Source organism: Haemaphysalis longicornis, unplaced genomic scaffold (assembly GCF_048455015.1).
Source record: "Haemaphysalis longicornis isolate Haplotype H1 unplaced genomic scaffold, Haemaphysalis longicornis Haplotype H1 scaffold_6, whole genome shotgun sequence".
Classification (NCBI taxonomy): Eukaryota; Metazoa; Arthropoda; class Arachnida; order Ixodida; family Ixodidae; genus Haemaphysalis; species Haemaphysalis longicornis.
This window is the reverse complement of record NW_027526407.1, coordinates 44,584,002-44,599,697: the sequence shown is the minus strand read 5'-3', so window position 1 is coordinate 44,599,697 and position 15,696 is coordinate 44,584,002. Positions and strand designations below refer to the sequence as shown.

At 41.5% G+C, this 15,696-nt stretch overlaps 1 protein-coding gene across 1 annotated transcript in view; it reads left to right on the top strand.

The window, feature by feature from the left end:
• The first annotated feature begins 1,645 nt into the window (after positions 1-1,645).
• The window catches only part of LOC144142986 (venom metalloproteinase antarease TserMP_A-like), a 34,952-nt gene continuing 20,901 nt past the window's right edge, over positions 1,646-15,696 (top strand). Inside the window, exons 1-5 of the mRNA XM_077674811.1 lie at positions 1,646-1,661; positions 2,654-2,838; positions 3,571-3,663; positions 6,692-6,815; positions 14,682-14,824. Coding sequence (XP_077530937.1) covers positions 1,646-1,661; positions 2,654-2,838; positions 3,571-3,663; positions 6,692-6,815; positions 14,682-14,824 — 561 coding nt within the window. The remainder of the gene's footprint in view (positions 1,662-2,653; positions 2,839-3,570; positions 3,664-6,691; positions 6,816-14,681; positions 14,825-15,696) is intronic.

Below are 15,696 nucleotides of genomic sequence, written 5' to 3'. Positions count from 1 at the left end.
AGGGCCTATGCGTAATCCACAAACTCATTCCATGCAAAGCATCTAACACAACAAAGTTTACAACACCCATCATACTTTTTAGAAGACCAAATGTTTTCATCAAATGTGTTTTGAGTTTTTCACAGACATCAAACTTTTACACCTCCTTTTTTATCTAGCATAAGTATCCCGCCCAACACATGGCCATTTCATCCCATTTTGTTTCATTTCACATGTATTTCTAGAGATAAATATTAGTATACACGTTTACCCCACTGCCATTATGTAACCCTCTTTTGGCGCACTTTGCCCTAATTGCCATTTTGCCATTAAACGAAAATCGTTATCTGCACTGAAAATATTATACGTCCCTTTCCGTGGGAGAACTGTAGTTAGTGCTTCTGTAGTGAGTTTTCGGGATTGACTTCCACAAACAGCGGCTTGCTACTTCTACCATGTGCGGCTTTATTGCTACCGCTTTCGATCATTTGACAGAGCACTCTGAGACTGCTTCCTTTCGTTTTGAAGTGCTGAATAGGTCGTCCGTTTGTTTCGTGTAAGCCTCCTGCACCTCCGGGCTGTTTGTGTTGAGTTTGTGCTTCAACTAGCATTGGTTCAAGATCACTGATGCTTCAGGAAGCATTCACTGATTAGTGAATATCACAATCAGACGAATGCCATCAATGACCGATATCAGGTTACGTTTACCTTTTCCGACACGGTTTTCCAACCCATTGCCTCATTGCAGGAACTAGGACCTGTTCTAATTTTGTTACATCATTATAATACGGCAAACTAAAAGCAGCAGTATTTGTTTCCAACTTCTTCCTTGGGATACCATTGACAATATTTTAACGTCGGAGCTCTTGTAGGTCGAGCACTTCCGTAATCATTTTTCTGTAGGTCGTGGGTTACGCAGGCGGCCTCGCAGAAAACTGTTAGCAGACCTTCAAATGAGATCGCAGTATTCTCCCCACCGGTGGCATTCGAGAAACTGGGTCTCAGACCCACCGATAGTTGGCGCAGTGGTTTCGTCGGCATGGGTTCTTCTCTCTCCCGCTAAAGGAGGAAGAGAGAGGGAGCCTCCCTAAGGTGACGTTTAACTACCAATTTCTTTGTGTGAACCGTACAATTTGTTCCGCAACGGGGCTGCCGTTCTGCGGCAAGCGTCCGTTGACGTTCGAGCCGGCACAAAAGAACCACAGCCCCGCTATTTCAGCACATTTCATACTGGCTGGAACTTGCGTGGAACGTAACGGGACAATAGAAACTTGTATTTAATTGTTTATTTTCTCGGTGAATAAAGCATCACTTGCTTGAGGAAGCGCACTGAAGGTAGAGTAAAACGCCGAACTTTCCAAGTAAAAAAGGTTATGTGGGGGGTTCATGGCTTCTTTAACACGGGTATTTCGCGCTGATCCAACCTTAATGCTGGGCGCGGTTAGAGACCAAATTTAAAAGTGTTTCAGTACCTCAAAAAGTCGTGCACAGTATTTTAGGTGCGTTTCAGAGTAAACGGGGAGCGTATTTCTTAAAACTAATGGCCAAGGCGATCGCGAGGCTCCTTTCAGAGAAGCTATTGAAGCGTTCTACGTCCATAGTTTTGATTATGTTCTAAGGCATTGGGCGTCCTGTCACCCCAACCTTCCCATAGGTCAGTACCCACATGTTGACAAAAGAAGGTCAGTCATTGAACTAATGAGGAATAATGTGATTTTTTGCTTTAGTGGACAACGACGGCTTACAACACACATACTGTTCATGACTTAAGACATTTAGACCCACCACTGAGACAATACTTAACGGACTGCCTCCTAACACGTACGTAAAGCCTTAGCAGCCAAATGTGCTTCAGGGCTTTTTGTAGTCGGTAGAAACAATACTTAGTTGTCAAAGTGTTTCTTCAGCCTCAAAATATTGAATGGAAGCATTGTTTAAAAGTTCCGTAAAATTGTTTGCATGCCTTTAAAATTGCGGTATTCAACAAAGATTTATCTTTGAGCTGAAACCGACTATAAATCACCATACCTAGCGTTGTATCCAACGAATCTTCTATAGTTAGCTTACGAATAAGTTAGATATAAATATAACGGTACCTTGCAGTCACGTGGAATTGAACCTTAAAGCCATGACATAGTCAACGTAAAAAGCCTAAAGAAGACATCATATAAACGTCACGATTTTCGACTTCAGGGTTATTGGCCACTGCTTCCTATTGTGTTGGACGGTTGAAACTATATTTTCCCCGAACAGGCCATACATCAGTGCTTGTTGATGTTGCTCCTGTGAATGACGCAGCTTTGAAAAAGAAAAACCGAATGCGTCTTCTAACTGACTTTACACTTAAATAAATTTACTGAATGTTTCCTGCTGACGTGAGTTCCGATGCCGTGCTATGGCGGAACACCTTATATGTAAAGTGTTGCGTATATATATATACCACTGAATTATGTTTGTGAAGCTGAAATCACAGACTACTATTTCAGTTGTTGCGTGAAAATTAACAAAATGATCCAAGCAGCCTTACTGTTGACTACATTCGTTTCGTGCTTGGGGTGTAAGTGTTTTCTTTTCCAGAACACACTGCTGAACGCAGAAGCACCGGTCCACGCCGGTAACGCTTACACAATTTGTTTTCAATATTCCCCACGATTTCTTTTTTTCCCTTTCTTAGCGTTACAGAACTCAGCGAAAAAAGACCTTTTGGTGTACCCGACAATTTTATATGAACGAGCCTCAGAATCGAAATTGGTGGTCAAACTTACTGACTCTTTAACACTCAGCCTCGAGAAGAGCTCTGTACTGGCAGAGGAAATACTTATGATTACAAATGCTGAAAGTCGAACGGAGTATGAAAGGGTAAGTAATGATGTGCTCTCACGAAAAGAACTACGGGAAAACTACACTTATAGAGGGAAGCTGGATACTTCAGGCCATCGTTCCTGTAGTTAAGACTTAAACACCATGTCTACTAACTGAAGGCCAAGAAGCGAGAGTTATTTAGGTGTCAGCAGAAAGTTTCGCCTAGAAGAAACTCCACTAGAAAGTATACAGCTCCTCGGCAGGTTCGTGATGCCTGTTGCAATGCAAGCAGCAATAGCAAAAACACCTGTACTCGTGCCCACACTAAAGCATTGCGCTTCATTTTCTCACATTTAACAGTGGTTCAGCTCTATTCTAAGTGTTCTCTTCAGGAGTGCCGTAAAATTATGCTTTAAATATATTTGCTGTGTAAATGTTAGAATGGGACAGCGAGGAAGTTTTAGATCACATTTATTTACGCATAACCCGGTCGTCTAAAAATCATTGAGAAAATTTTCAGGTCAGAGGAATGCTTTTATTCTAAAGTCTGCCGCAACTGAAATCACACTGGGCTGTGCTACTCCATATATAATTGGTGTTGGTAATTATTCGCGACTTTGTGCATATCCTTGTTTAAGGGCTTACAGCGTTGGCGGACGTACAAGGTAACAACGAATGTAAAGAAACCAAAGTTGCTGCAACTTGATAAAGTTACCAATAATTTGTAAGGTGTTCTTTTACTTCTAAAGCTTTTGTAGATTGTAAAAAACAACTTTAACCTAATTTCAGGTGAATACATCTGTTATTCAAGAGCGTTTATACCATGACCGACACCACCAGTCTTCTTTATTAGTGCTGGAGAAAGGCGGAGCCCTGCATGTGGTAAGTGCTTTTTTGGCAAATGTTGGGGCGAAATTGTCCTTATAACATGGACAATGCTCCGAAAAAGCCGCTTAGCATAAAAAAGTGTAAGCTTACATTAAGAGCATTGCCATCACGTTCATAGCATATCATTCCAAGGTCATCTTTTCTTTTTTCGTTAGGACTCAAATTAACTGCTCTCAAAGCACGTAAATATTACCAGAAAAAAGTTCTCCCCCTAATTAGTCCCGACACAAATTTTATATCTTTTACATATCTTATACAAGCTTTCGCCCGTCTCCGTCCCTTCTACTATCTTCTCTCAATGATTTTATGGGGTATTTTCGCAATCACTATGTTTCGCGCAATGTATGCATCATTAATAGTGAGGGGTACAATCCATAGTAGCTCAATATTATTCGCCTGCATTTTACAAATATGGCTCGTTAGTTTTGTGCCTCAGAGTAGTACAAACCGTCATAAGTCGCAGGCTTACTCACGAGGGCATTCACACACCCCACTCACCGCTCACGACTGAGTGGGGAGTGAGTGTAAGTGCATGTGAGGGCGAGCCCCACTCGCAATGAGCCCCGCTCACCGCTCGCGAGTGCAAGCGCTAGTCGCGGGGAGCATCGCAAGCAACTCTGGAGTGTGAGTTCCCCTCCGCGTGAGCCCCGCTCACCACTCACAAGTGCACTCACGCTACTCGCGAAGTTTGCAGAGCTTAGCGCGGTGAGTGCCGCTGTTACGCTTGTACTCGCTGTTGGCTATTCGTTGCAGGCGCCGCTCGCTGTGATGGTTGTAATCCTGCGATTGATTTTAGCTTCGGAAATAGGTCGTCGCTGCACTCCTCCTAAGGGGCACCGAAGGATTAACTCTCTGGTGGTGTGTGGGTTTAGAGATATGATTTAGATGGAATAGCACCGTAATGAACTGGTACTGTTTCGTTTCATGACTCACGGAGAGCCTGTGACGCACACTCGCGTGCAAGGGCTAATGACGAGTGCGAGCGCGAGCACTAGTGAGTGCAAGTGGTGATGGCGTGGGGTGGACGTGAGTGAGTACGAGTGGTGGGAAAGAATAGTGAATGTGAGCGCGAGTGGGGACGAGTGATGAGGACCAGTAATCACCATGAGTGCAAGTGGGGAGGGCGACTGGTGAGCGCGAGTGTGATCGATAGCATGAGGAAAAATATCTTTTTTCTGTGTGAGCGTGAGTGAGTGGCGCCCAGTTTTGCCGAGGTATGGTTGGCAGTTTTATGAGCTTTCTTACACCTTGTAAAATTCTCTCACAGCGCGGTCTCTCTATTACACTTCTTTGAGCGCAGTGCATGCAGGCATACAAAAGATGGCACAATGTACTCACGGCTGGTCAACGGGTACCTTGTCGTGTTCCATTATGCATAAGCATATAAGATACAGCACAATGTCCCTAACAGAGGTTTACTAGTCCCTTACCTCCGATTGCTACAACTCAGTTCAGTATCACATTCAAAGAAATATAATAAGTATAGCATTCTTGATGTGTGGAGCGGGGGCAGGAAAATCCGACGGTTTCAGTTCCCCTAAAGCAGAAGCACCACCATCAGACATGGTATTACCTGACGCGTTATCGGGGCTTTTTTTAATATTTGTTGGTACGGTAAGGCACCTGCTCGCTGACATGTCTCGCTCCGTAAGACAAACGCAACAAAAGCTATGAAATAGAAGCATGCACCGTGTATTTGAAAACATGACGGCTGAAGTAATGTGCGCATAAGGACAAAAGAAAGTAAACCAAAGAAAGCGATATGAATGCGATGGTGCAGCCCAAAATCGCCTAATAAATATCTCAGTCTCGCCACGCATTCGCCTTCAAAGCACGTAAGCAGTACTAATGGTCTTTAGAAAATATTTTCTAGTGTTTACTTAAAGTTCTACATAAATTCATTTATATGCGAGCATTAGAGCTAAACGTAGATTTCTGTATCTTCTAAATTAATAAATGTACTTGTGTGCTGCTCAGCAATTGATGTTTCCATAGATTTCAAATTTCCTATTGTTTTGTTGGAATCAACAACTGTGGCAATATTTGTATACAGAAGTTCTGTTTTCTCCCTCCTCGAAAGCGTATTTAATTCACTTACAGCAAGAACAAAGTTACACTTCCAAACACACGTTGTACTGCTGGTTTTTACAAAACGTGTGAAGTCGTTCGTTACTGTTAACGCTGGTCTTAGCTTTCGAACGGGTCAGCGCCGTTTGATGATTTTTTTGTTTGATGTTTTTCAATTATTTTCATATCCCGCTTCGGAGTCCACAGATTTGTGTCGATCTTTGCATCATTTGCGCTATTCTTCAGCCCGACCAGTGCAACGCTAAACATGAATACCGGAATATGTACTTGCCACGTCCATTATCTGGAGCTGTTGCAAAACGATGAAAGCGATGCGGGCTGTGTGATGCACAAATGCCAGTATGTAAACCCACATCAGCGCAGTACCGGCTGTATATTCATTAGCATCCTGCCCATCAATCTGTCACCTCCGTATTAACTGCCGCTAAACTGCGCTCTCACCTGATGCACAGAGACCCCAGCATGAGCGACGCGCTTTAGTGTTACCTGGCAGTATATTTCCTGCTACTGGAGCATTTTTTCGCTTTGTTTATCTTGATTTACAGGCTTTACGCTCCAACAGAACGACAACACGAATTTTATGAGGTGACACACATAAAAACCTGGGCGCTTTCATGCATAGCCGCGTTCAGTGCTGTTGTAACAGGCTATGGTTTATCTTGTGTAATACACACGGCTTAGGAGTAAACTGAAAAAAAAAGCAAAGAATTCTCTTGCCGTTTATGTAATCTGTTGTTTAATCCATTAGAACTAAGCACTTATGGTCAAACTCTTTCAGTCATGCAGCGTCTTTTGTTTACGCGTTTTGATTCACTGGCTTCGAACTCCGTCGTCACCATTGGAGCAAGTTTATGAGGTGTAGCTACCGCTTTCCCCTTAAAAATGAGAACACCCAAGAATGCATGTTCCTTACACGACAATACGAATTTTTCAGGAAGGTGTCGTAAACAGCAAACTTCGTATCAAACCTGTACCGGAAAGCCCACGGTCGTCTCAGGGCAACATTCTACACAGTATTTACGAAGTCGCGGAAGCCAACAAGGACCACATGAGAATGGGTATGAAATTATTCCGTCCTTTACGTCGTCTTTAGGGTAATGCATAAAGTTTAACTTCGAACTATTTGACAGAGTTTGGATCTTTTAAACGGCAGCGGACTCTAATGAACTTAGTATTCAAGTTGGTATATAATTTCTCTGCCTGAGTAGTAACCATTTTTTAAACCGCAGCCAAAATTCTACCCCGTTACTCAGGTAAATGTGTCACTTGCTCTCTTGTTTTATTTAGCAATAAGTTCGTTCTACAAGTAGAAAACAACTTGTAACCTTCGGATAGTTGCTACCGCAGCTATGTCTGTAATATTCTTCAATACATGTAGCATCAACTATAATACCTGGAATATCTTGTTTGCCCTACAAACAAAAAACATGTTTTTAACCCTGAGACTTTTGCTGATGCATCTGTGTTTTGAATCATCTTTTCTTCATCTAGAATCAAATATTTCAGCCTTAGATGTATTTTACAATCAATTATGCATTATACATAGACCTACAATCAATAAACACGAAAGCAACGTCTAGTAAAACTAGTACGTTTGTGCAGTTTAGTATGTACTGCTAACTGGTTTCATTTATTGGTCTCATTCTTTGCCTACGTATAATAAACATCCAGGGATTTCTTCGCACTCACCCTTCCCTTCCTTTCGAAGATTTTAAAGGCTGCCCTAAAGCCTTCAAGTAGGCTTGGTTCTCCCTTTCTGAGTAAAACCGATAAAGCTTGTCATATTTTGCTAAAGAGACCCGAAAAACGAGGCACGTACATTCTACTCAAGGGAATGATTTCTTCCAAATTTTTGTTCATTGGTTTCGAATGATCAAATGCTTACAGCAAATAAAAGCCATGTAACAGTGAGCTTCAATTACCTGTTTATTGTCTCTCCTATCCTCATGCTTTTAGATTCGAGGCTTCGAAGCTCCTACTGGCGATACCCCCGACCACCATACTATGTACATCGGCCCTGGAGACCCCCCACTTCGTCTAGTACAAGTATGTTTGTCTTCAAATACTACCGTTAAAGTCCTGATGTGTTACTGTAGACGTTGTGCTTTACACGCAGTTGGCTGCAAGCGGTCAAGGTAGCATATCGCCTTCAAAATATTTGGTCAAATTCGGGCCTCACTATACAAAAAGGGTGTACAGTCGTCACAACTGTTAACAACAACACAGAACTAGGTGCCAGCGTATGCACAAAGCGGCATCTTATGATAGCCCTCCATCTGCTAAGCCAGGTTGCGCGCATGCGCTGAAGCACCCGAGTGCAGTAGGGCAGCATCGTGAGTGACGATAATTACTGGGTGACCATACGCGTTGAAAAAGGCATCCGTTATGTATAAAAAACAAGAAGTAATTCTGAAAACGAAAGGATTTCTATAACAGTAAAATAACTAAAACATACCATAAATTATTCGGCAACTGTATGCAAAAATTACGAAAAAAATACAACACTGAAGAAAAACAAGATAACCTGAAGAGCGCGAAGAGAGTTGATTAATTGTGAAATGTCACAGCTGCACGAAAGTATTCTGGCTAAAACGACAATAGATGCTAGTTTTTTTCCTATACGCGCTTCCAGAACGATAATTATTGGCAACTGCAAAGAGACAAGTATTTTAATGAGTGCATCAAAATAAATTGGCCTTCAACCGGAAGCAAGCCAAAATGTTTCGTAGCTCCGGAAGTGTCTTTCACATGTTTACACGTTCCATAGACGAGAATATAGGCCATTTTACAAATGACTTCCTTACTTCACTTCAATTTGTACGCAGACGCTTGACCGTAGCTAGTTATTTCCTACCTCAATATAGATTAGCCTAAACTTTCGCAAACCATCCTTCTAGCAGAAATGTGAGATTGCCCTCCACGTATAGAGGTAAACCCAAAGCAGCCTAATTTGTTTTGCAACGTATTAAATATGAGAAAACTAAGATAAGGTACCATCAAAGTGTCAACTAAGATATTTCATGCTACTTGTGTTTAATATGAAGGCAAGAGCAGAATGGGAATTTGTTGTTATGTAAGTAAATAGGATGCGATGCCTGGATGCTTTTGCGAGGACTATGAAAACATAAAAAAGTTGTTTTTGACTGCGTGATAACAATTCCCTTGAGGTAACATTATTCGAACAAAGAAAGACTGTCCTTGTGAAAGATGTGTACTCCTTCATTATACCCCGAGGAGAGCAAAGCAAGTGCAGTTTCGTCGGACTATAAATATATCGCCGAATTAGATGGGCTACTGGTTTATCATTACATAAACAATAAACAACAGAGGTTTCAGTTCTAAGCCTTGGGGAATCCCACATTTTACATTCGCCGCTTTGCTAATATAGTCACCCACTTTCACATATTGCACACGGTCAGAGAAATAATTTGATAAAATTGGAGGTCTCAACCTTAAAACCGAAATTTTCCAATTTTTGAAAAAGTCACGAATGGTCAATGACATCAAAAGCCTTTTTTGGTCAACAAGCAGCGTAATCACTGTACTTTTTTTCAGTTTGCTTACAAATAGAGTCATTAAATTCTTCAACCAAACTTATGGTGCTCCGCCCGGTGCGAAATGCATAATTGGCATTCTTATAAAATTATGTTTTGTACAATATGGAGACATGTTCCCTCGTATTTTTTTGAAGAATACAGGCCAGGGAGTGTAATATAGCAAGTGGTCTACAGTTACTACACCTGCCTCTTGGCCCTTTTTGCATAAGGGCCCAATTACGCTACTTTTGAACTCCTTAGAAATCTAACCTGTCATTAGTATTTGGTTGGTAATGTGCAACAGAAGCGTTTTATTTTGATGAAATTATATGTCCAATCGCTGATCCTTGTTTCATCAGTTCCTGGCGGCCCCGTAATGGACATCGACTGGAGAGCTCCCCATAACTCTTCCTCATTGACTGTTGCTGAATTAATAGATTTGGTTAACTTGGGCCCATTTTGCATTATGTTATTACGTGTGAGATTGTAAATGCTATTCAACAAAGTGTTCATTAATGTTTTTTGCCAGAATAATGATACTTCTGATTGGAAATGCATCCTGGATTGTTTTATCAATACTTATTTTTTGGGCTTACCAACAATATTTTTTACGAAGTGCAAGGTTTTGCACAAACTATAGCGACATCCCTAAAAGTGGTTTAGTTGGCAGTAGTTTTTACACAGTTTTAAGATTCGCGGTAATTTTATTTCTCAACTCTCCACATTTTAGTCTCGCGACCACATCACCAGGACTGCTATGAAATTGACGTTGAAGGTTACTCTTAAGGTATCAGAGTTCCATTATCTACTCATCTATCCAAGGGGTGGTAGGGTTTCTTCGCGTTTCCTTCATTTTTCCCCCGCTTCTCCGTACATTTTCTTAACCTTCTCAACGGCTATCTCTTAAGCTTCGCTATGGCCGCGATTAATTATCGAATCTCAATTGCATGAGCTTATCTGTTTATGGACTTGATACTTACTGATTATAGTCGGGCATCAGTTGCGCTCATGAGACTACTTCCTCTACAAGATAGCGATCAAGCTAGTGATAGCGTATGTAACGCTACAAGAGAGTGATCAGCCACTTTTTTGATAATGGAGCTGAGCACATCTTTTGTGGTCGAGATGTTGTCAATACATGTTCGGGTAAGATTATTTCCAAGCAGTTCTACTCTTGTGTACCCAAATATATACATATGGTTTTTTATTCTATAACTGGCTAACAGCTTTGGGCAGTTTACTGTTTCCAATTTATTTTTAGCTTTTGCACCTATATTGAAATCTCCGGCTAACATAATTTGTTTTGAAGCGCTAAACGTTCCTAGAAATTGCAGCAACTTATCTAAAAATTTGGATTATTTTTGTTAGGCAGGCGGTACACCCCACAGACAAGATATTCTTCGTGCGTCTTTGTTATCAGTGTAGCCAACATCTCAGCCTCGCTAGAAACTACATAAATGCGGTCGCATGACCAACCGTTCCTGACTTATCCTGTCTCCTTCTACCTTTTTGGCAGACTGCAAAACTTTTCGAACTGAGCCCTCAGCTATATTATTTCAGTTAGAATACACACATCAAACTGTGGTAAATATTCCGAAACCTGAACTTGGAATGTACTAAAATGCCTGTGCAAGTTTCTAACGTTGCAGTGCAAATCGCTGAAACGCAACTTGTCCTGACTTTCTGGTAGCCAATGAATAATGAAAGGAAATATGCTCGGGCATTGCAACCATAATTTGGGTTGGTATTTTACACGTTTTAATAATATATTCACAATGCTTAACCTTGTCAGTAATGGTAATACTTGAGCACTTTGAGGATTGCAGACGACATAGTCTTGCTAAGAAAGTCTGCAGAACGCCTACAAAAGGTGTTTGAGGAACTGAACACAGAAATCAGGGCATTGGGACTAAAAATAAACACAAATAGTTTTAAAGTGTTGATGAATAAACATGCGGAGAGCGCCGTGTTCCGCATATATAACGGCAAGCTAGAACAAGTGGAAGAATATAACTACCTAGTTCAGGTTGTATGTGCTGATCACAACCAGGTAAGGGTTGGGACGCACTATGCAAACGCTCCCAAAAAAAGGACATGTAACAGCACAGAATAGGTATGGGCTGGGGTGCACTCAGAAAACACTCCCAAATAAGAAAACGTACGTTACCTCTATTGCTGAAAAGGAGAATATAGTACTAATGCATCCTTCCGGTGATGGCATAATGAGCGGAAACTTGGCGTGGACTACACAACTTGCACGCGAACCTAGGTCGGCTCAGCGGGCCATGGGAAAAAAAGAATGATAGGAGTAACCTTAAGGGACAGGAAACGAGCTTCCTGGATCACAGAACCAAACAGAGTAGAAGGTATCGTAGTTCAAATAAAGAAAAGGAAATGGACTTGGGCTGGACACGTAGCTAGGTGAAAGGACAACCGGTGGACTACCAGGAGAACTGAGCGGATAGCGAAAGACGGGTGTAGAAGAAGGGGTAGGCCAAGTACTCTTTGGAAGGAAGAAATAAGAAATAAGGGACTTCGGAGGCAAGGAATGCACTCAAACGGCATGGGAAAGGAGCAGTTAGAGGTCGATAACAAACGCCTTCGTCCTGCAGTGGACCTAGTGGGGCGGCTGATGATGAATATGATGCTGATGATGATGACGATGTTCCGTCTACGAAGATGTTAAAACGCGCGAAGCTATGCGTTACAGAAATTTCGTAATTATCAAACTTGCTTTTATATTGGGGAGTGGGGCTTGCAATCTCTAACGTAGTAGCAGAACAGGGCATGGGGAGTCAGCACGACAGGTTCCACAGAAATGGGAACCAAATATGGGAGCTTAACGGGAAACTATTTTTCCCAGAAAGCTTATTTCAATGGAGAACACTTCAGCTAGAACGCAATACGCTGGCTATACAATGCTCAGTCAACTATGTGAGCCATTCAAAGAGAATGCTCATGAAACTGATCGCCACCATCCGTATTTTATGTACACACAAGTACGAATGCCTCTCCTACATATTTAAAATCTCTCTCTTCTTAACTCATCTGAATCCAATCTTGGACACTAAATTTTCTGATCTCCTCCACACCTGGGGTTTCTGTCGTCCCCAACTTCTATTCTCTCTCGGTATCCATTGTTTATTCGACTGGTACACCTGTCATCAGTCCTCCGGCTTGCAAAGCTGGCCAAACATCAATGGTTTCTCATAATTTCAGCTACAAACCATTGTACTCGACTTTGTTTCCACATCTCCCGTTCCCGGGTCCGCGTTACTCCTTCCACCCCCAATTTATCACGGCACATTGGGCTTACCGACGTTTTCCTTCAAGGTACCTACTAGGACACAAAGATTTTGCCTCATCTCTGATAACCAAAGTAAACATCGGTTGAATACCGTTATATTTAGTGTCGCAGGTGATGACCTGCCGGGCATTTCATGGCAGTGTTGCAAGTCATGGGTCTCAGCATAATTATATCTGTTTGCTTTATTTCTTTCTTGTCGTTCGGATGGCACTGACATCTCGTTTCACACATCTCATTTGTTTATGTCTTCTGTCATTTAATTGTATAGGCTAAAAGTACGTTACAATAAACAAAATAAAATCTCCATTTTTTCTAATCTCTCGTTCAATTAAATTGTTGTAAATGGTCGACCACACAAAAGAAGCTAAGTGATGAAGTCGCCGTGCAGGTGAACGCGTATTTTTTAGGTTATTTTAGCCGTGTTTATCTGACAGTGAAACAGCGAAGGGTATTTCACTGTTGTCCTTTTTATTGTGGTGCTTCTTTCACAACATCTCTCGATGACGCAGGAAAAGGACATTTGTGACAAAATAGAACAATTAAAATTGGAACCATTGTAACGAAACATTCACAAATGATTTTTGGCAGAAACGAAAAACAAGGCGGATACAGTTTACATTGTCGGAAAACTAGAAAAGAAAAATAAGATGTATTGTCGTTGTATTGTTAGTTTAGGCTGCGTAAGAGTACAAGTGTTCAAACATTCTCCACCACGTTTTTCAGAATATTTGTGCATTGCAATTTTGATATTTATTAATTATGGTATTGCAATCTACGTACTATACCAGCCTCGATTCCACGATACAGATATTTCCTATCCCATTTTCTTCAGCTCACTCTTTGCGGGGTAATTTACGTGTCAATTTTTTTGAAGTTTTGAACTTGTGTCATCGGACATTATGCGAATCAACGAATCACCCATCGGCGGGTCAACCTCTCCCCGCCTGCCAATTTTCAATTTATGTTCATCTGTTTTGTGTAACCAACCAGAAGACCTTAACTAAACGAACATATATTACACATACGCACACACATGCATGCGCACAAACACAAACTACTGGTCACTTGTTACCCAGAGTAAACAGACGTAATTACTGGTCGGAAACTGGTCCCCCTCTCATGGCGAGCAACTCTTCCACCACGTTTTTTTTAATGGTTCATTAGAACACAGTAGAGAGTGAGTGAGTTACTCACTCCGGACACGCACTCATATCATCGCCTACCATTTTTATAAACAAGGTGCACGCCTACGTTTCTGCGTTGGTATGCTCCCTCCCATTGCTTCTCGCGTGATTTACGTTTTTCAACTACTTAACTGCTATGGCGGTCGTGCTACGGGATGCAGCGTACGGGTGACAGTGTAAAGAACTAGCCTCTCCAATCAAGAATCGAATGAGCACGCGCACTCATGTCCTTTTAGCCAATCAGAGGACAGTCCTCGTGCTCCTCACCTGCAAGCCTCCTTTCTAGTAGCGATATTCCGTTCACCCACACGTATAAGCCGGGAACTTTCGGTGTGAAGTAAATAGTAATTAAACGTGTGTGTATCTTTATTTACGTAAAAAATACGAAGAATTGAGTTAAGACAACATATGACAGTATAAAAGTGAGGAATCCTGAAATTATTCACCATTTCTGGAGCCCGAGCTCCGGCGACTGAACCGGTGTTTCAAGTGAACCAGTAAATGACGCTGAGTGCTCAAACGAAGGACCGGGCTTGCACCTACCTATCAGAGAACGGAATGTCGTATTCGAGTACCATTTCCCAGCCTCCAGCAATCCTACTTACAGTGTAGTGCGCGCAGTTTTTGTAATAACAAGCTGGTGGGTAGCCTAGCAACACTTATTTAATATGCTCGTTCCAATTTAATCGCATGCAGCAAATAACGTAAAAATAAACGCCCTAAACACTTTCCCCGGCAGCATACAATTTTTTTGAACAGGCAAAAGGTATTGTTATTTTGTTACTGTATAAAAAATATGTGTTTGTCGTAGCTATGTAGAATATAAAAGCGAATAACCTTGCGGCAAAAAACAGAGCTTTTACATGGCGTGAAACTCCGGTTTTCCTTCCGTCGCAGCAACAACAACAACAACGACAACAGACAGCCCTAACAAACATGTTTTCGTTGTGGAGCTTCATGTGGTTTCTTGCCAGGTACATCAAGGACATTTTCAAACAAACGGAGACTTGATCAGCTACTTGGCGGTAATGGTCAATGCTGTAAGTGATCCCCACCTTACGTTTTAAAGACGATAGTCTTTATTGCGCTACTTAAACCCGATTTTTTTTATCTGTATGTCTGTCTCTTCGCCACTCGCTTCAGCCATCCGGACAAAAGATAAAAGAATTCTTGAACGAGAAGTTTGTTATCCAAAACCTGTCCGAACCATTAAATCTGCCTGCTTCGTGGCTGCTAACATTTTTGAGCAACAATAAAATATCAGGCATATCTGAGGCAAAACATCATTGCACAACGTGAACTAGCAGTATTTTTTTAATTGATTGATAGGCTGTTTACTGAAGAAGCTCATAAGAACCTGAATGGGAGGGGGAGAGTGGGAACAGGGATGAGGTATTAATACAAAATTATCAAAACCACATTTGTACTACTTGTCACATTAGAAGGTCAGTTCCGCATTTGCCCCTGAACCATTGACCCATACAGGGCCGAGTCAATCGCAATTCAAATATCTTTAAAGAGACCATTCTGCAGAGAAAACTCTTCAATAGTCTCCAATAAAGACCTATCAGCGCAAGCGGACGAACATGCTACTTTTCATTTCATGCAATGGAGTGTATTATAAAAGTTCCTATCGTCCTTGTGAAAAGGCGAGAACATCCAGATAAGAAGCTAAAGATTGGAGAAAACTAATTCATAACTAAAAGTGCATTTGGGAGTGCATTAAAATTGAATGTTGACTTGATATTTGCAATATAAAGTTAGAAATACACATTGAAAATGATATTTTGACCCAGAAAATACAGAACCAGCTCACGCGAGCCCGCACCTCGAAGTAGTGTTCGGTGTTCAGGAGTAACAAAACGTTCCAGTATATAGCCCGAGCAGTGGAATGTGAAAACAAACTGTCGTT